General features: G+C 34.6%; 2 protein-coding genes across 2 annotated transcripts; one reads left to right on the top strand and one right to left on the bottom strand.

The window, feature by feature from the left end:
* Positions 1-225: 225 nt before the first annotated feature.
* Positions 226-13540, bottom strand: LOC127857874 (tribbles homolog 2-like). The gene is made up of 3 exons (XM_052394590.1): positions 12601-13540; positions 10830-11122; positions 226-1856 (listed from the first exon to the last, which is right to left on the bottom strand). The coding sequence occupies exons 1-3, from the start codon at positions 12868-12870 to the stop codon at positions 1382-1384; spliced, it is 1038 nt and encodes a 345-aa protein (XP_052250550.1). The 5' UTR covers positions 12871-13540; the 3' UTR covers positions 226-1381.
* Positions 13541-17400: 3860 nt separating this feature from the next.
* Positions 17401-20382, top strand: LOC127858183 (uncharacterized). The gene is made up of 4 exons (XM_052395156.1): positions 17401-17484; positions 18877-19171; positions 19511-19648; positions 19949-20382. The coding sequence occupies exons 1-4, from the start codon at positions 17440-17442 to the stop codon at positions 20077-20079; spliced, it is 609 nt and encodes a 202-aa protein (XP_052251116.1). The 5' UTR covers positions 17401-17439; the 3' UTR covers positions 20080-20382.
* The last annotated feature ends 1837 nt before the right edge of the window (positions 20383-22219 follow it).

Below are 22219 nucleotides of genomic sequence, written 5' to 3' on the forward strand. Positions count from 1 at the left end.
TGTGCGTAGTGTCGTCCCAGATTAGCCTGTGCAGTCCGCACAGGCTAATCAGGGACGACACTTTCCGCTTTTATGGTATTTTTTGTTTAAAGGAAGTCTCTTTTACACAAAAGTTCAGTTAAGGCAGTGTCGTCCCTGATTAGCCTGTGCGGACTGCTCAGAACGCGGCTCATATAATGAATCAATTCATGAAACAGGAAAAGAACAGGAAGAAAACACACCAAAAAGTTTTTTATTTTCTTTATTTCTTCTTCATAGAGGAAATCTTCTGGAGCTTACCCTCCACAAATGACAGCACGCATCTTTGCACATTTGTAACAAACAGATAAATCTTTGGCTCTACACAAGGAAACCAAAAGAAACACATAAAGCCTTAAGGGCCCTTTACCTAACAGAATTGTAATCTGTTTCTAGAGCACGACATGTTAAAATTTAACACCATTGGATTCAAATGTCTTTCCAGCTAACAAATATATGGTAAAAATACTGCTGGTAAGTACCTTAGTATATAAAGTCACTGGGTATAAGTTAGCATTATATCTTTTCCTTTTTACACAGATGATGGAGAAAACTCTATGATTTACTATGCTTTCCAAAGCCAAACAAAAACAACACGAACAAATCACGTAACAACTGTAACAATACAATGAATAAATAATGTTGTGTTAAAATATTTCACTAAAATCTAAATCATGACATTTATAAATCTCCCTGCTTAAGCTGTGTTCTGCACAATTCGTAAGAAGATGACAAAGTCTAATAATTCAGGTAACCATAGTGATAACTTCAAGTAACTTTACTGTTCACAATTATAATGATCTTATAGGAAGTTAGTTCAATTCTGCATGTGAAAGTAAATTTCCAACATGTACAAATAACTTTATTTCATGCAAGGAAAATCAACGGATTTTGCATCCTCAATACCTTATTTAGTCTCGAAAGCAGTGATGTTTTGTTCATACCACAGGGAAGTGAAGCTATTTTTATTTTTCTAATCAAACAAAAGAAAACAGTGCTTGGATTATTATTCAAAATCCAGCTGCTAACACAAATATTTTAACAGGAGATGTTTAAGATTGTCTATCCATGGATTTGTTCTAGTACTTGAACCCTTGACAACCAAAGCATGCAAAAATCTCATAAAAACTTTCTGTTACAAATCAGAAACACCTTCCTCTTTGTGTGACACAGTCTACAGCAAAGTTTCAAAACATTTAATTAATTTTACGATGTTTATCGTTTACCACTGGAAAAACATTTTTGCAACAATATGTGGAGAAGAGAGAAAACCAACAAATTGTGTGTGTGTCTTAAAAATAACATTATAAATGTACTTATTTTTATAATATAAATGTAACAAACATTTAATTAAATGACTATTTCACGAGAAAATGTCATTGTCATACGAGTCGACTAAAAATTCTGGAACAGTTTGATCGTTATATTTGTTACTAATGGTGACAAATCCCGAGCCGCCCTGGTGCCCCTGACTTAGCCACGGGTGACTCAAGCACTCTTCTGCAGAGAGCCTCAGGTCAGGATCCTGGCGTAAAATACTCTTCAACAAGCATTTCGCTTTTGATGACAATGACGGAGGTAATAAAAACTGGCCTTTGCGAATTTTCGTAAATAGAGCCGTAGGCTCGTTATCGTGGAATGGGTAGCGCCCTACAAGGATCGTGTACAGCATCACGCCCAGACTCCACATGTCCGCAGCGCGCCCGCTGTACGTTGGAATGCCATTGTTCAAGATTTCCGGACTGACGTACGCCGGGCACCCGTGTTTGTCGGAGAGGCGGTCGTCCTCCGTGTCTAGCACGCAGGCATCTTCAAGGCTGTCGAGTCTTATCTCAGTCCTGAAACGAGACAGGGACATTGTATATTAGCAAACAAATAATTAACCTGTGCTATGATATTCTATTTGAGAATTGTTTTATGTAAATGGGTCTTAATGTAGGTACGTAAAGTTTCGTTCCACATAAGCCTGTGAAGGCTGCACAGGCAAATCAGGGACGATACTTCAAACTTCTGTAGTATTTTACATTTAAAGGAAGTGTCTGCTCGACCAAAGTCAAGCTGAGGCGAGAAGTGTAGTCCCAAATTAGCCAGCTCTGATTGCACTGTTCTGACTGGGACGACACTTTACACACAGTCATGCATTCAGCCCCATTTTCACAAAGCAAGGCCCAGTTATCACTGTGCATTTTGTGAATGAGACATATGCTAACAAATTAAATGAATCTTCAAACGCATAATTATTCAGTCAAAATCAAGAAAGTGTAGCCATATTACATACTACATGTTGTATATACTAATGTCTCAAGCATATAGCTTGATTAAGTTTCAGAACGAGCAAACAAGTGGCAAGTGTTATTGAGATATTGTTAACAAGCTGATTCATCCAGTGTATGATATACATGCAAGAATGCAGTCATGAATACTCTAATAGTGGTTCTCAGCATAAAATTCGAAAGGAAGTCGCATCTTTCAATTCTTAAATTCTGAAAACTTATCTTGACATTATCACATATATGAATCTATACTATATGGTATACCTTAACCTAACGAAAATATTTTCAAACTTTACAGATTGAAACCAAAAAAAAATCACAATTTAAACCTTCTAATAAAAACGTCAGTCATTCATCTAACCGAATTTATCTGCACTGAATATCAGAAGGTACACCCAAGGTAAACAGGGAGGGCTATACAGCCCGGCCAAGCTTTATCTACATTAGTCTACACTCCAGCACACCTACGGCTACATACCAACAGAATTACCTAAGCTGAAGGTATGTGCAGTGAAGTAAAATGAGTTCAAGACTGCTAATAATCAATGTACACTAAAAATAAACTTAAAACTTGGCTTTTATTAAATAAGCAGACCAATGTCTTTATTACATTTTACATTACTCTTCTTAAATATTTAATTTCTCTACATGAACCAGGAGTAGGTAAAGAATCTGAACAACTTCAACAGTATCTGACAATCCAGTACATGTACCAATATTCAGTACTTCAGCAGAATCTGACAAACCAGTACCGAAATTCAGTACTTCAACAGGATCTGACAAACCAGTACCAATATTCAGTAATCACTGAAGTTCTTTTTTTCAGAAACTATTATACTTCTGGGTAATATATTATTCAATATCACATGCACAATCCTGTAACTATCAACATATCAATTCACTGACACTAAATCATTTTAAAGAAACCAAGCTATTAATTATAATGATTATCAACCATGTTTTACAGAAAGTAAGTTAATTACTTATACCACACTATTTTATGATCACCCTTTACTGTTACCATGTTTTTTGCGTACAGCTGCAAAGCACATAACTACTAGCTATAAGCAAAATATTGTGCAGTGCCCATAGATACAACAAAGAGTTTGTTTTCTGCAAGGATCACGCCTTTAACATTTAAATTCTCTCATGCACTAGGTTTTAAATAACATCTTGGACACGTTCCAATTAAAAAACTATGAAGGAAATACCTTAATATTTTATGCTATTAGGGATTGCTGTCTTTGACAAGAATCTTGAAGATCAACTCAAGAACGATTTTAGTGAAAGCTTTATAGTAAAGATCTGCTGCTAAATTGCCTTTGCAAGACAATTATGTTTTCTCAGTTGAATTCATCTACCAGTATGTGAATCAATTTTCATCACTATATTTAATATTATTAACTATTTTATATCAATGTTAATTCGCATCTATAGTGATAAAAATTACACATGTAACTGACATTTAATCCAAACACAATTACTTACAAAAGCTTTAAGTTTAAATATGCACTTTTGTAGAATGTTATTAATTTATTACTTCCAACCATTCCAATTAATAACTATAAAATGTTGCTACCGAGAGGTGCCTTATTACAAATGTATGTCACTACATGTTTATAAAGTTATCATTTACAACTTTAAGTGTGACAACTTAATAACTTTCAATTGTATTGCAGTTAACTCGTAAGTCATGAACAGATGTAAAAATAGAAATTGGGTGGCCTGTATAGCCATGGGTTTTTCGGCTACGTAAAAAAGGCCGTAAAACCGATCCGATCCCAAACGGACCTGATCGCAAACCTAAATTGTTAACAGATCCTGGTATGTCATAAACAGGTCAATTTTACATTAAATTCGTGACAAATCTGGACATTTTGTTGGCAAGCTAGCAATTTTGAAACCATTACAAATAGTTCACTGTATTGCGCAATAATTCAATCAGCAAACAGAACAAAAGAACTGTTCTACCCTTTAACATAAAGTCTTCATTTCGAGACAATTTATGCATGGCAACTCCATAATGCCCACGCAATAAACAAAAAGGTAATTTAAGCTCATGACAACAGTCAACTAATGAACTATTATACTGAATTTTTAACACAACCCACATAGACCAGCAAAACAGATTCACTCATTGCCAATAACAACTTTAGTCAGCTATTTCTTGACGTATATGAACAGAAGCACTCAGAATTATTGTATATGTTAATCACATCCTCCTGAATGACATCATGGATGTACTGCATTTAAGGCTTATGACATTTAAAACAAGAGCTGGTACTTTAATGTACACCTTACAACCTTTTCTGATTAGCCAACAGTCAGTACTTAAATCAGAGCTGCTGAACTAACACAAACCACAAGATAGAAGGGGTATGTGCTGAGGTAAACATGAAGACAAAAACCATGCATAGGTATGGTACATGAAATAAGCGCTGAACAATGTATTATTACGAAACAGTATTTTTGTGCACATTACCAACACCCACAAAAAGAAAATGTCTTTTGTCAGTGAACCACATCATGCAAACAATAGATCTTATGCCTTAGTAACTAGCATAGTTCTAGAACAGCCTGCGCATCCCTGCAGTCTAGCCAGCAGCTTCTCTGTCCCCGTGTCCCCTAATGAGACCACACAACCTAATGTGACTTTTTAGCGGACAACTCATGACTTATTTTCCCCACATCATCATATTAACCCGTTACCACTAAGATACTTATTCTCTTCAGGGGTCTAGCTAGGCTCAAAATTTTGGGAGAAGTCACTTCTCCCTAAAGTAAAATAGGGAGATTTGGCCACATTTTTGGGAGAAATGGTAGATTTGCATCATAAATCTTAGTTTTACGTATATTTTGCAGCAACTTAATGCATAGTGGTTTCTGTTCAGCTTTCAATCAACTCTTCACTGTTTTATACAATAAGACATGTTAAGTGTATAAAACTGACATTTTCCTTATTTCTCATCGATTGTTGATCATGATTGTACTTTTAATTATTTTTTCTTCTGAACAGGTGTATCAAATAAACTTCAATACTAACAAGCCAGTAATGTTCAGAATCTATTTACTTCCTTGTTAATTTTAAGCAATTCAACATACAATCACATTTATATTTTGTTACAAATATTTGTATTAAATTTAAAATTCATTTAAAATCTCATTTTATAGCAGAGATTCTAAATCTGACCTGTAAATGGGCCCCATATATCTATTGCCGGTGCTAGGTAACATCTTCCCATTTGATCATTCCTTACTTTAATAGTACTGTTTTAATGGCCCATTTAACATTGCTGAATCATAGTTATTGGTAGCCAGCAGAAGGCAATTAATCAAGGCATCATATATTAACAATTTCAAGAAGTGTTATAGCTCCAGACTGTTCTTTTGAATGTTCAACTTTGAATGACCTGTAAATGGGGCAACTTATTGCTGAGAATTCTATTGTGTCCAATTCTCCACATCAAATTGATTTTAATCGGTCAATGTCTGGCACAAAGTAAATCATTAAAAGGAGGAGAAATCACTTCGCCTTCATGATATTAATGTGCGAAGTGAAGATTAATTGGGCGAAGAAATCGCCCACTTCGCCCACTCGCGAGACCCCTGCTCTTACAAAGTTAAATTAAATTTAAGACCTTTCTTATAAAATTCAAGTTTTAAAGGCTTTATTTCCAACCCTTAGATACTTATGGGTAGCTAACAGCATAAAACCTCAACAGACAGCGAGTTACTAAGAGGCTGTTCTGGTTTTATGCAGTTTGTACATAGCCATTTTCACTTTGCTTCTGAGTGGGAAGCGGTTAAAGATTAACTTGATCGATCAAGTGCAGAAGTACTAAGAAACAAGATGTGTTTGTGAAACACAATGTCCCCCTATATGATGTTTGACCTTGAAGGATGACCTTGACCTTGTGAACGATGACCTTGACCTTTCACCACTCAAAATGTGCAGCTCCATGAGATACACATGCATGCCAAATATCAAGTTGCTATCTTCAATATTGCAAAAGTATTCATAAAATAAGCGATTTGGGCCACATATATTTGACCTCTGACTTTGAAGGATGACCTTGACCTTTCACCACTCAAAATGTGCAGCTCCATGAGATGCACATGCATGCCAAATATCAAGTTGCTATCTTCAATATTGCAAAAGTATTTATAAAATAAGCGATTTGGGCCACATATATTTGACCTCTGACCTTGAAGGATGACCTTGACCTTTCACCACTCAAAATGTGCAGCTCCATGAGATACACATGCATGCCAAATATGAAGTTGCTATCTTCAATATAGCAAAAGTTATTGCAAAATGTTAAAGTTGGCGCAAACAGACAGACCAACAGACAGGGCAAAAACAATATGTCCCCCACTACTATAGTGGGGGACATAAAAAACTTTTCATGCAAAGCTCAGACTTGGTTATTCAACAAATTTATATTTGTTGCAACTGAAGCAAACAAAAATTTTATATCCAGGTTTTTTAATCAATGTGACTACATCATATGATGAACCGCTCCAATACACATTAAAAAGATTTTAACATATAGAACTGAGCGTGTCACAGATGTATCTGACATAGACATGAGAAGTTGATACAACAATTTAACGCAAAAATCTTGTTTTACAGCCCATATCACATGCATTCATGTTCTGTTTATTTTGTATTGCTTTTGCAGTAAGGGCTCTGCATAATGATGAAGTGCTCAGCAGAAATAACAAGTTGCAGATTAATGCAATTCAACACCTGTATTCAAAGCTCAATTCATTTCATCCATTTGCATGATTTGTTAATTTCCTATTTATTTCAAAGCTTAAATACATTAAAAATAATTTATGTCCTTCAAAAAGAAATCAGGAGTTTAAGCAAGCTGTAAAGTAAAAGTAATCACAAGAAAAAACAAGTAAACATTACTTAAATCCCCATACTTATTTGAATTGAGCTACTAAATCAGATACTGTTATCAGTGAAAAACAATGGAGGTTTATGTCTGGTCTCACGCATAATAACAATATAAGATATTTATATTGTGTACCACACCTTTCAAGATGTTTAACTTTGCCATACATTAGCATAGTTTTGGGCGTAGCAAGTTTAAAGTCTAATTCTAAATACCAGAGGTTATATTCATAGCTGCAGTAATTATTAGGTCAATTAGGGAACAGCTCACCACTTGTTGAAGATTCCTGACTGACATGAAATATGGGCGAAATGTTCAACATAATATTCAATAATCATAGAACTTGGGATAAACAATTACTAGAACTCTTGTCAATGCTTCTGGAACATAAAGTTTGAACTAATTTTTAAATAGCACTGTACAGATCATTACCAAAGTTCATTAACATTTAAACTATCATTCATCACTTGCAACATACAGCCTTATTACCTAGCATTTCCAAGTAGTAAGAAAAACAGTAATCTACCGGTCCAGTAAATAACTGTTAAGCTTGTTACACCTATATAAGGCATCATTATACATAGGATAATGACCGGTGAATGACAAATACTCTAGATCGCTGGATGACCTCTTGAGTACCCCCTCTGCAACCACTACCCGCAAACATGCTTGTATGTAACTGAGGGCAGTGACTAATAAAGAATTTCTCACACATAACTTGACCATGGTTGACTGAAGTTCAACAGAATTTTTATAACCAAGGATGAAGCTGTTACCTATCGTATCTGCAGTGCTCCAGCTAGGATTTAAAAAGGGCACGAGGGTTTTTTTTGTCAAAAGGGCACTTTCGACGCACAGTATTTTGTGAAAAGGGCACTTTCGAGCACAGGGCTTTTCCGAAATGCTTCCTGTTGCATGTTTATTTATATGTTATTAATAATTGCTAGAATATATTATTCCCATTATTATTGAACCATTTAAATATAAAAGGAAGGGCAGGGCGGAGGTTCAGGAGGGCACGGCGGGGTGCCCTCAAATTTAGGCCTAGCTGGAGCACTGTATCTGTTTAACAGCATCCTCATAATATATCATCATTATAGAAATCAGGCATTAACAAATACCACTATACATCTTTTAAAATTGAAAACATGTTCAAGCAACAAGGAAATAATTTATTTCATTGGAAAGCACACCTATTTTTTAAAAGCGTGTGCACACTCCCAAGTTTAAACCTTGAAAAGCTACTAAGCAATACGCAGTTAGATAGCTCTGTGACCCAGCATATACATTTACCACTGTATGAATGACTGCTTACATGACCCATTTTCAGCTCTATGCAAATACCGCCAGCCCAGTTTGATGATGCAGGAATTTTAGCACAACTCCTCAACAGATACATGTATGCCAATAAAACCCATATTGGGCTTTGTTTAAAGAAATATGTGCACAGTCAGTCCTCCAAAATGCACTGTTGAAAATTAATATTGATTGCATTTATTCTAGTTTTAAACGTTGCTCATCTAATAAAATCTTATTAAACAAATTGTTAAGGCTTATGGAATTAGGATCAAAATATTTGCCTATTAAATATTAAGATAACATGTATGTCCTTAGTTTATTTAGTAATAGTATTAAAGTACGTACTAATTGCCTGCTGAAATATTGAACTACTGGTACATACAAGAAACCTTATTTAATTAATGAAAATTATCTTATAATGACTATTTCTTTACATGTATTCACTTCCACTGAGCATAAATTAAATAAACCTAATGAAACCAGATTTCCTATACTTTGTCTATCCCTAGTTTATCAGGCTAGTGACATGGTGGGATTGAGGATGATGTCAGGAAATATTGATCCCCTTTCTGATGGCTGTATAGGAGACGGGGTCCTCTGAATGAACTAGCTAGAACCAATACTTGCGATGCCACACACTGGCAAACCAATCCTACTTGGAACTGGATTTCTCAAATTAATCAATAACTAGGCTACAAGATATTTACCCTTTGCATGCTGGGAAATTTGTCGTCTGCAAAAATGTTGTCTGCTGAATTTCTAAAATTAGCATTTTCTTCGATTTTTTTTCAAAGAATACTATCAGAATAGCAAACAGTTTGGATCCTGATGAGACGCCACGTTCTGTGGCGTCTCATCTGGATCCAAACTGTTTGCAAAGGCCTTCAAAATCCGGTTCCAGGGCTCAAAATGTTAAATGTTTGATACACTTTAAGATTTAACAGCTCTGGCAAACACTTGTATTTACCTTTATTATTATGAACAACTCACTTGCTAGAAAAAGTATCAAATTTTTCTGTCAACCAAATCACTGCTATCATGTATGGGTATTTTTAATCAAGCTATATTGCATTCTATAAAGCGCATGTTTAAAAGATCATGTAAAGCTGTGTGTACAACTAAAACTGCATGTACATGAAGTCACCCTATATCATCATTAGACCCTCCATGATTGCATCATCTACATGTACTTGTATTAAATATGCGTATTAACCTATAAGTCATTGACCTCCAAAGCTATTGAATTATGACATGCTTCACTTGTTTGTTTACAATAATTGCTGATGCAACATCCTTACTTGTAGTACAATTACAGGATGTACAAGTGCTTGAGTACTTACTCAAGTGCCTTTCTTACTACAAACTCACTGGCTGACTATCTGTAAACCATAACACTTTGCATTCTGGGAAATTTGTCGTCTGCTAAAATGTTGTATGCTGAATTTCTAAAATTAGCATTTTCTTTGATTTTTTTCAAAGAATACTATCAAAACAGCAAACAGTTTGGATCCTGATGAGACGCCACATTCTGTGGTGTCTCATCTGGATCCAAACTGTTTGCAATGGCCTTCAAAATTCGGTTCCAGCACTGAAAGAGTTAAGGCTGATATACATGTACATGAGCCTGCTGTGATTATCACAGCCTACTAGGAGTGACACCACAGTTTACGACCAGCACATGTTGCTGGCATGATTCAAATCGATGACGAGGCAATGTATTTGAAAAAGATATGGCATGTACACATTTTTCTTGCTAATTTTTATAGGATTTAAATTACATGCTTGATTAAACTTGTTTTCTGACTGAAGCTCTGCAACTTGATACCAATTGTTTGCTGTTCTGATATTTTTTCAAACAAATTATTTCGCTGTAATGTAATGATCATTTTCATACAGTGTTTTGTTGAAACATGTTATACCAATCTAGTAATACATAGTTCTTATTTATGATTTGTATTATGCATTATTTGCATAATGCTTTCACAAAAATATGAAATAATGACAAGCAGGACGGAATTGAAATCCTTAGTTATAAAATGTCACAACCCTTAATATTTTTCATATCAATTGCTTTTAATGTAATTACAATTATGACAAACAAAAGTCAATAGTAATTTATTCGAAAGGTTGCAATTACATAGTGGATATGGTGTCTGTCTAGCAAGCCAAATAATGTCTATGGTTCCATCCCACCTTAAGGAGTGTTCTCAACATCTCAATTTAAGACACTGTGTACTTGACCATACTACTAAAACTGACTCGATAAGTAAAAGGCTTTCTTTATTATCAGGCTAGAGGAAAAATATTTCAACAAAACAAATTTTTGCGTATTTACCTTTCTTTATTTTTGAAGACGAATTTGCGTAGCTTGAGATCTCGTAGAATCACGCCGCAGTCGTGGCAGTGCTTGACTGCAGCTGCTATCTGGCGAAAGAGACTGGTCGCCTCTTCCTCCCGTAGCTTTTTCTTCTGTCTAACGTAAGAATGTAGGTCACCATGATGATGCTCGAAGAACACATACGCCTTGGTCTCCCCGAGGATGATTTCGGAAATACTGCTGATATTGTCGTGGGCGTCCACCTGCCAGTAAGCACTGAGACGCTCCCGGTACTTGCTGATGGGAAACACCTGAACAAGAATTTCAACTCAGTGAATTTTTCTTCACAAATTTGTTGTTATACCAACAACATGACATTATGTGATGTACTTGACTAAACAGATTTGTCCTTGTTGCAATTTGCAGCAGACAACTTTAAATTGTTTTTTATTAAATTGCAGTTAGCAATGTAGATCTGCTGTTTTATACTTAATTTAAACGGTTTTAACCTAGTATGAAAATGAGAAATTGAGCATCATGCTTTATTTCTCCTGTTGCCACTTGGTTTTTAAACCTGGCCTGCTGCAAGAAGCAAACATGCAAAAAGAAATATTTTTAAGCAACTTGCTTGCATATCAGTTGACCACTTGTTGTTGGATAAAAAATAAATTCTAACTGAATTCAAACTGTTATCAAATTTCATGATCATCATGTACTAAATACAAGCATCATGTCTAATTTTAAAGATAACTCTTGTCTGGCAAAGATGAGATCAGCAGTACGCATCAGTGTTTGCAATAACATGGAACTATTGCATGGTATTGGGAAATGATATTAAGTCAGGTCCTTCTCTCTAGTAAAACAAGCCAAATTAATATACATTTTGTATTGCCATTTGTGGCATTGGATTTGAGATCAATCATCTAACAATCTAACAATAAAACATTGACTGATTTCAGCATATCATGTAACATATGAAGAGAGTGAGTCATTTCAAGGCTGATACTGAAGCAAAAAAAATATAGTTATGCAATGAGAGACTGCCACATGCGCACATGTCATACTGACATCACACAACATGCCTGCACTGTCACCAGGGGGACACCCTGAAGCAATCTGTGTATTGGTGAAGTCAGATGAACATCATGATCAAAGCACATGCCTCAAAGAAACTGCATTTTTTTAAAATAAACCCCCAGGCTACATTGGTATGAGGTGAACATCATAAAATGTCAACACAAAATATTATCTCAATGTATAACTATTTATGGAATTATAATGATTCATTTTTACCAGTTCCAGTTGGAAAAAAATAACATTATTACATTTTACACAAAGTGCATTAGTTAATTAATAAATGTATGGCTCTGATTACATTTAACAATCATGAAATACTATTTATATAAAAATATAACAACTATTGCATAATTTAATCAATAATATGCAGAGGTATCAGTTCATAAATTCCTTTGTGAGGAAAAGGCGCAAAAGTATGTACATGTACAAAGGAACCAAAACACATGGCCCCTAACAAAGAAAACCCAGTGAGTGTTGTCCCTTTGTTAGGGATTCCATGTCTCAACAGGTCTTTGTGCACAGTGACTCACATGGCTATGAAGCAAAACCATTAAACTTTCTGGTAACAACTAATAGGTTATCCTTGATATTGTGAATACAAAAAAATGTTTGTAAACAATATTCACTGTGAATGTAATTAAAAAAAATGATGGTGAAATGGGCATCAATTTACAAAAATCAAATTCAGACAACAAAGAAACTCCTACTGTACCTTGCAAACCTTTTCTTCCCCTGAACCACAATCGCTTGCTTTGAAAGTATCTCCTTCGATATGTTCCAACAAATACTTTCCAATCTTGCAGTCTTTGCACTTAGTACTGTCAAGCTTTGTTTGAAAGCTTGGTTTACTGTTATGAAAAACAACTTCTGGAGTAAGACAACCCCCAGTTGGTACTAGGTCTTTGTGAGTTTCTTCCAAGTTATGCTGTTTTGGCCCATGACTACTAAGAATAAGTCGGGGCCTAAGACCTGTTAAACTCATAAATACACAATAACTATCACAGTTGCACAGCTGAGAATTCAGATGAACTCTACTTTCAGTTTCAATTTATCACAGACAAAATTATTTTTAGTTTGCAAAATGTGTATACAATACTGTATTCTTTAAAAATAAAAATGAAAATAAAATGACCCACAACACCGGTGATGAAGAAGACGTAGAAATTACTAATCGCTTACGTGAATACTTTCATGAACGTACATGAAAATATGACGTCATAAACTCTTTTGTTCAAATTAACTGCTGTAAAAACACAAAATGTGCGTGTAAGTATTCCACACTTTCAAGCGTAGAACCAAAGTCTGTTAGATACAAATGTGCTAAAGATGCGTGCTAAAAGTCTTGATCCGATGTATTTCCATACCAAGCGTAATCAAGTGTTTCACAAGAGATGACGAAATTACGCCGCAGAAAGTAGGTTAAATTGACCGGTTACTCACTTCCTCATTAAATCTCCTTTTTCTTTGTAAAGTTCAACCTTTATCTGCCTTTCTTTCCGTAAGATATATTCTTCAAACGTTGATGTTTCCAATTTCTTAAACACTCTTTTGATGTACACCTGGGAAGGGAATCCTTCCCGTTTAATTTCTTTCGTTCTTCAAGGCAGTAGTCGCCATTGTGAAGTTTGACAACGTGTGATTTTGCAGTTAATCGAAAACCGAATCACTTCTGCGCACGTATAAACAAGGGCGTTTGCGTTTGATGGTTCTATTTATTGTGTTCTTATAACTATATTTATACTAAATACATACTATAAAGATGAAAACATTATTTTTTAAATAGAAATACCAAAAAATATGTACGATTGACACCATTTACGGGATAATTATAGGACTATATTTTAGCGAATGAATGTCGCAGTTCAATGCGAAACAAGGCGATGAATGAATCATGTAAAATTTGGAACGATTTCATTGGTCAATAAGGGTATTTCTCGTAATGACGTTTGGGGGTTTCTATCCAAATAAGGAAATATAAATATGAAACTAAAATTATGATTGGCTCAATGACGGAAATTTGATTTTGATCTATTTATAATTCACGATTTCCATGTGTATCAACGAATGACGCAAGACATAGAAAGCCCAAGCAAGTAAACAAGTTGTTTTCTGGATTTTTCCCGTCCTACTTTATTTTATAACAACAGATATCGATCATTAGTTTCTTGTTTATTTTTGTTACAAAGCGATCATCTAGGTCATTTGATTAGTTTCGATGAAAGGATTTTCTTAAATTTCGATTTAAAAATAGATATTTGATGTTATATAATTTATGGAAAAGTAACATGTATTACACACGCTTTAAATATCGGAATGGTAAACACGTGCAAACTAATGTATGGTAGAAATATTTAAATATAAAGGGCATAATAACACCAAGCCGATCTTTATGCACATTGAATGACATTTTTTACCAGACATGATTTTCATCAACTTTAGCTCCTCAAGCTTGTGCTGAATAGGTCACTGGTATATGTTGGGATTTTCTTATTTGAACAAATTTAAATACGCCTCTTGCGCTTTTGTTAGTGTAGCCTATATTACGCTCTATTGGTAATTGTCGGCTCGGTACTACTTACATATACCTACCCCGGGTACTCTTAAGTATACTTACATGTATCCCGGGTACGGTACATATACTTAAACGTACCCGGTCGATATTAGACTGTACCCGAGTTGTTTTCCCGCCGAAAAACCAATGTCGTAAAACGCGCTACCGATTTCCGTAAACGGTATTGTTTATCTTAATCAAACTACTCTTAAAAAAACTGCATCAACAGGCCTTTTGAGTATGAGTTTCGATAATATAGAGGCCATTTAACAGAAAATTGACATAAATGAGAACATAATTAATTTAAAAAAAAATAGCCGACAACGACCGATTTAGTGTTAAAATTCACGGGTACGTTTTAGTATATTTACCGTACCCGGGGTACATGTAAGTATACTTAAGAGCACCCGCGGTACATGTAAGTAGTACCCGAGCCGACAATGACCAATCGAGCCTTAATTACCTTCCATTAATTAACGCTCGATTGGTCATGGTGGATTCGGGTACGGAAAGTATACAAAACGAACACGGGAATTCTAACGTTAAATTGGTCGTTGTCGGCGTTCATATTTATGTAAATATTGCGTAAATTGGCCTCTTTTTATCGAAACGCATATTCAAACAAGTATATTGAGGTAGGTTTTGGTCAAAGAGAACTCTGTTTCGTATTCCGTAGCGCATTTTACGACATCTGATTTTGGTCGGGAATAAAACTCGGGGACAGTCTACATTGGCCGGGTACGTTTTCGTATATTTTCCGTACCCAATGTAAGAGTACCCGGGGTACATTTAAGTAGTACCCGAACCGACAATGACCAATCGAGCTTCATGCTCACGAACATCACGTGCACACGGCCCGATGGTAAAAATGCACTAATATTATTTTTTTTGATTCTACCGGTGTTCGGCAATTATGCTAAAAAGTACTCTTGGATTATGGACGGGTACCTTTAAGCGTATTTTCGGCACCCGAAGTACACATGCTATAGGTTAACATTTGAAAGGTGAAGGGAAGAGACTGGCAGAATTCTTGGAAGAAAATATAAGAAGTTTTGAAATACATGATTAGGGCAAAAGAGGACATGATTGTCGTAGTACCCGGGGTACATTTAAGTAGTTCCAGAGCGGACAACAATTTTGGCACGTCGCACGTTCTAGAAAAGGTACGCAAACGTAAGAGAAATATCCCATTTTATGCAAACATTTGCACAGTTGTCTCCCTTGCTGGTGGAGCAAGTAACGTACAAGCTTTGTTGCTTACTATTTTCCAATATTTTGGAACCGACACATACATACGCATACGCAGCATAGTAATCAATTACTAGTATGCATGAACATACGAAAACAATCTTTAATATATAACTGTATATATATATTTACCCCAAATACATGAAGAGCTGAACAAATAATAAGACACAAGACAAGGAACGACTCTTCGTCCGTTATGCCTTATTTATAATTATTATGTACGTTAAAATGCAATGAAGGAATGTTCATATACATGTAAATGCCAATAAGGAAATATATTGACATGTTGTATTAATCTTTTACCTTTTTTTGTCATGGATTGATTATTTACGAGTAAAATGCGGCCACTTGTAAATTTCAGCGTGTGACTGTTACGGCTTAATAGTCTCTAAATGGAAAGGGTTTTGAATAATCGTTTTTAAACCTTGTAACAAATAAGAAGAGATTGCACAGATGTTTTTCCTCGTCACATCGATATGAAGGTGGTCGTCTTGATATTACCGGTGTGAGCTCTCGGCATGTATATTTGTTTGCAAATAATTTCTCAAATAATGGTATCTGTTTTGGGTGGCGATGATTCTTAGTCTTGCGTCTGTCCTTCCGTCCGTCACAAATTTCGTTTCCGCGCGAGATCTCAGACACGTATGATCCACATTGCTGAAACCTGCTAGTCTGCAACCCTGTCATAATGTTCAGGTTCAATCATTTTTGATGGACTGATTGCTATTTCATCATTATGCCAATGTTTGTTTACACGCAAAATCTCAGACACAAATGATTAACATTTGAAGAAATTAAGTAAAGACTTTCATCGAATAATAACGACATTTTTTGGACGTTATGAAACATTTGTACAAGACAAATTTTACAACGATTTTTTGAATATACCAAATTATCATTTCATTAGATTAAATGGAATAAATAAGATGGGTGGAGGAAATCTCGTCTTCTTGAAAGATAATTTACAGTTAAAGCACACCAATATTAGTCTTACAGGGGCCTTTTCACGTTTGGGTAAATTGACAAAATTGAAAAAAGTTGTTTCAGATTCGCAACTTTTCGTTTTAGTTATGATATTTGTGAGGAAACAGTAATACTAAATGTTTACCATTTTCTAAAATAGCCATTATATATATATATATATATATATATATATATATATATATATATATATATATATATATATATATATATATATATATATATATATGCATCATTTGACGATTTAAAAACATGAAAATTATAAAGCATTGCAACGCGAAACGAATTAATAATTTGAAGAGTTCTGTTGTTGTCGCTATATTCTGTGAAACTACGAGGATTACTTATAAAGACTGTAAAATACCTTTGTAATTGTATCTGGAAGGATGGCCGAGTTGTCTAAGTCGTAGACCTTTTACTCCAGGACTCCAGGGGTCAGTGGTTCGAGCCTTGCTTAGGTTTACTCTTTTTTTCTTGATTTTTTTTACTTGAGGGTTTTAGATCCAATCTTTACATTTATCAATATAAAGCATTTAATGACAAACTTCAAAACATGCCAAAATCTGTGAAAAGGCCCCTTTAACAACATTGAGGCGTTATGGATAGAATTAGTTTCCCTTATACAATAACGTTTTTATTACCTACCCAATACAATGCTCTTAGAATTTTCAAACAATTCTTACTATTTATAGAGGTCCATTCCCCTTCAAAACACACTTTTTCTAAGTATATAATCAATGTGCGGGAACAAAAACTGTCACATGACCACAAATGCGAACGACCACGGCTATTTTTCGGATAAAACGTCAATCGAAGGTATGTTTTCTTACGTTTTCTCCGTTTTAGCAGAACACATGTTACAATGCCTTGGTGCACCGTACTCAGTGCGAATTCTACTTTTCATTGATGTATTGCTCATATTTTTAGGTATAATACTTTTTGAGAACATTCAATGACAAATATCGAACTTGACGATGTAGACGACCACACATCTTGTTTCTGTGTCCGTTTCTCTTTTAAAAGACCAAGTTGTCAATGTTTAACTGTACTAATAAGACCAACAGAACAGTTTCGAAATCTAAATGGTTTAAAAAGGTTATAAACATTGTCTTAAGTATAATTATAAAGGGAAAATAAATGTGCGAACGACCACACTTGAAAACCATTTGCGAACGACCACACTTTGTATATAAATTTATGCGAACGACCACACTTAATTATTAAACACTCGTACGAATGCACGCAAGCGCGCGCGCACACACGCGCACGCACGCACACACACACACACACCAATATACATACATACACATGCAGATACATACATACACATTCATATACACATGCAGATTCATGCATAAATATGCAGAAACATACATACAGATGTAGATACATACATGCACATGCAGCTACATACATACACATGCAGATACATACATACACATGCAGATACATACATACACATGCAGATACATGCATACACATGCAGATACATACATACACATGCAGATACATACATACACATGCAGATACATACATACACATGCAGATACATACATACACATGCAGATACATGCATACACATGCAGATACATACATACACATGCAGATACAGCAATAAATATGCAGATACATACATACACATGCAGATAAATACATACACATGCAGATACATACATACACTTACAGATACATACATACACATGCAGATACATACATACACATGCAGATACACGCATACACATGCAGATACTTACATACGCGTGCATATACATACACACGCAGATACATACATAAACATGCAGATACATGCCTAAATATGCAGATACATACATACACATGCATATACACATGCAGATTCATGCATAAATATGCAGATACATACATACACATGCAGATACACGCATACACATGCAGATACATACATACACGTGCATATACATACACACGCAGATACATACATAAACATGCAGATACATGCCTAAATATGCAGATACATACATAAACATGCAGATACATACACACATACACATGCAGATGCATACATACACATGCAGATACATACATTAACATGCAGATATATAAATACACATGCAGATACATACTTAAACATGCAGATACATACATACACATGCAGATACACACACACACGCGCGCGCACACACACACATGCTAACAATAACAATAACTTTTAAATTTGATCTTTTTCAGTATTTTAACAAGATGCGACGAAAAACAAAGCTTAACTTACATAGAGTCAAATCCAGAAGATCGAAATGTGGTTATGCTGACATGACGCGAGAACTGCTTCAACTTGTCGCGAAAGATGATGTAAACGCTCGGAAAACTTTGTTGCCACAAAAGAAATTCATCAACACCAAGATCTCGAACAAATCAGCACACCTATGCATGACGCCTTCGCGAACCAACAAACGCAAACTGACACCGTTGAAATCTCCTATTAAGACTCCTTTCAAATCTCCCATTTACAAAGCAAGAGCAATCGGTAAGAGATGTCCATCGTCTTTGTCTTGATGTACGATGTCGAATGTATCAACAAGTCCAACAAGAGACTTTTTCTTAAGTGGTATCCGCTTTTTTAAAAGCATTGAGCGTTGACTTATCTGATAAAGAAGCACTTAACATAATTCTTTATTTTGCTCAAGCTCAACGAAGGGGACGGTGGAAATAGATTCCCTAAATATAAGCTTATGCGTTCAAAAATCTTCATAATAGGCCCGCCGTTTTTCAATAAATTTTTGTTTAGAACCTTTGTATACTTTAGTATAATTTAGTATATAGTCATAGAATATTCATGCATATAACAATATATTTTTTATTATAGACCATTTATATACCGTACGGGACGATCGCATAAATATCATCTGCTGGAGAAGTCTAAGGATTTATCATCAGAGTGTGACCAGAACTGTGCGGCATGCGTCTCTAGATTCAGAGCAGTCGTTACTGATATTACGATCAAGTAAGTTAGTTGGACTTACTGTAGGCTATGAAAACAAACTTCGTTTTGTTTATCCCGCTAGTACATATATGACTTTATATGCTCAATTCCGATCGTTATGACAAAACAAATATCAATTGGAAACCACGTGCATTGTTTAACTTTGAAATAGGCTAGCAATGTTTAAAGTTTGAAAAATATTTTTAAGTTACAAATACTTAAATACGAACCATATAAATTTGTTTCAATATATTTTATCATCATATTTGCGCTAACTGATGTTTAAAATAATAAAGCTCAATATGGTATTCAATCTTACAGAGACCATTTCTTTGATCATCGAAAAGGGAGTAAGAAGAAAGGCGGGACCGTTGATATGGACAGAAACTCTATACAAAAAGGCGCCCTTGGTGTTAGGTGGGAAAAAGCTAGAAGAAATGATTCCAAAATGATGGTTACTTCTAAAATGGGCTTAACAGACGTCATCTAACTTTCATTGTGTTTTGTGTACTATATTAAAACAGCAAAACGATGAATTCGAATGTAAATAATATAGATTATATACCAGCAACATGTAATGACATATTCATTTAAAGGTAAATATATGTACTTATGCGAACATTTACCAACTGAATGTGCATGTGTTTCTCCATATTGTATACGTATCCCATGCGTAAGTGGCGTATGTGGATACGCAACTTATTGTTTAACTTGTTATACGTGTTAATATATGCATATTAAATTTCATAAATGAGGTGGAAGTCTTATGAAATATGCAGTTATTTACAATGGTGTTGAATGGTGAAACGAGTGAAAATTTATATTTGTATCCTTTCTATCACAAAACTGTACATTCATTTTATTTACCACAAACATTTTTTTCTGATTAACAATTTATTATAAAAAAATAATCAAAGACAAAGATCACAGTGCGGATATTTGCAAACATAAAACTGTCAGTCTAAAATGTATAATTATATTTTCCTGAACACATTATCACAGAACATAAAAATAATAGCACTGAGTGTAAATAGTCATAAATCATCACATTAATGACTTCGCCATATGGAACATCAAGTATGCATTAATATAATACAAAAGCAAACCATCAATCAAATTGTGTTGAAACTTTTGACTAGAATTGTTTATATAATATCTGTATTAATCAGGTTTCTGTATCGTGTGACTCATTTATACTTCAAATGAGCATAACAAATTGTATAAACTATTTTAATTAATCTACAACATCGTTATCGTTAACGCATAAAAAAACATTTACAAACGAAACATGAACTACAGAACAAGGTCTTTATAAATGATTTATCACAAGCACCAATTTATAACAAATACTATGTCACTAGAAAAACAGCAAACAACTCGTAAATGAAGATGAAAAATACCCACGAAATGGCTTCTTTCAAGCAGGTGAAAAACAATGTTGATGCCAAAATTGTGTTCCGAGTACACATTGATCACACACAAAGATTAGATTTTAGACGTAGATATTCGAATTTAGTCGCCTAGTTTCATGGAGCATTACTCTGAATAAATGGACATATCGACGGTTACCCCTCTATAAATACATATATAAAATACAATGATTGTAAGGTATATACCACAAAAAGCAATACTATGTTGATTGAATTGTTAAAAAATATAACAGCTAAAATATTGATTAACCAACACGTCCTCTGTTTGATTAAAACTCACACTTATGGAATCCGATTGCATCACATCAAAGTATATTTACAAGTCCGGTATCTACCGGCTTGGAGGTATTGCCATGTACATTATATTACTATAAGCTACTACAATGTTGCCGCAGTCGCTAAAATATCCCATTGAAAACTATGTATAATTATTGAAATATATATGCTACTAAGTGACTATCAACAAGATATCTACGTTTTAAGCAATAATTTTAATATTTTTTAAAACTGTATAAGCCGAAAATTTGTCCCTATAAAATAGTGTTGCATCCACAAAAATTACGTCTTGTACTTATACAAAGTATGAACAACAGAACTATGAAGTTTCAGTTTGATGCACATAATTGTTTGTTGTTAAGTTCGCATGTACAATGATGCAGGTATCGTGAACAAGGTAAAACAAGAGAATTTACCTAAGTGAGAGGGGACAACTCTGCAATAAATAGCATGACATACACCAAAACGAAGTATTGTATATATTATAAAACTCATTTAAAGCGGGTATATACGATTTTTATATGTGCTGAATTGTAAAATATTGATACAAATATGTTATAATAACACACACTATGCAAGAAAAATGATACATTTAAGACGAATTTCATAAAATACAGCAAATACAAATTAGCGCCCCGAGCCGATTGTGACGAAGATAATTCGTAATTATTTTCCTACAATAACCGACGCATTCGTCATTTTTGTAAGTGTTCATGTGTCGTATGAATCGATATCGCTGCAGAAATTTCAAATGAACCGTTAAACTAAATTTAGATTCACATCGTACATGCATGCTATATATGCTGGCGAATTCGGCTGTACAGCCTTTTTCGATTTCAGAATTAAATATCTGTCTTATTTAGCATTTTTCGACACATGTTCTTCT

This window comes from Dreissena polymorpha, chromosome 14 (genome assembly GCF_020536995.1).
Source record: "Dreissena polymorpha isolate Duluth1 chromosome 14, UMN_Dpol_1.0, whole genome shotgun sequence".
Taxonomy (NCBI): Eukaryota; Metazoa; Mollusca; class Bivalvia; order Myida; family Dreissenidae; genus Dreissena; species Dreissena polymorpha.

Coding starts and splice junctions, on each gene's coding strand:
- LOC127857874 (XM_052394590.1), bottom strand. CDS start 12,870: ATGAGTTTAACAGGTCTTAGGCCCCGACTTATTCTTAGTAGTCATGGG. Junction 11,123..12,600: donor GGGAAGAAAAGGTTTGCAAG/GTACAGTAGGAG, acceptor ATTCTTGTTCAG/GTGTTTCCCATCAGCAAGTA. Junction 1,857..10,829: donor GTCTTCAAAAATAAAGAAAG/GTAAATACGCAA, acceptor GTCTCGTTTCAG/GACTGAGATAAGACTCGACA.
- LOC127858183 (XM_052395156.1), top strand. CDS start 17,440: ATGCGAACGACCACGGCTATTTTTCGGATAAAACGTCAATCGAAG. Junction 17,485..18,876: donor GGATAAAACGTCAATCGAAG/GTATGTTTTCTT, acceptor GATCTTTTTCAG/TATTTTAACAAGATGCGACG. Junction 19,172..19,510: donor TTACAAAGCAAGAGCAATCG/GTAAGAGATGTC, acceptor TTTTTATTATAG/ACCATTTATATACCGTACGG.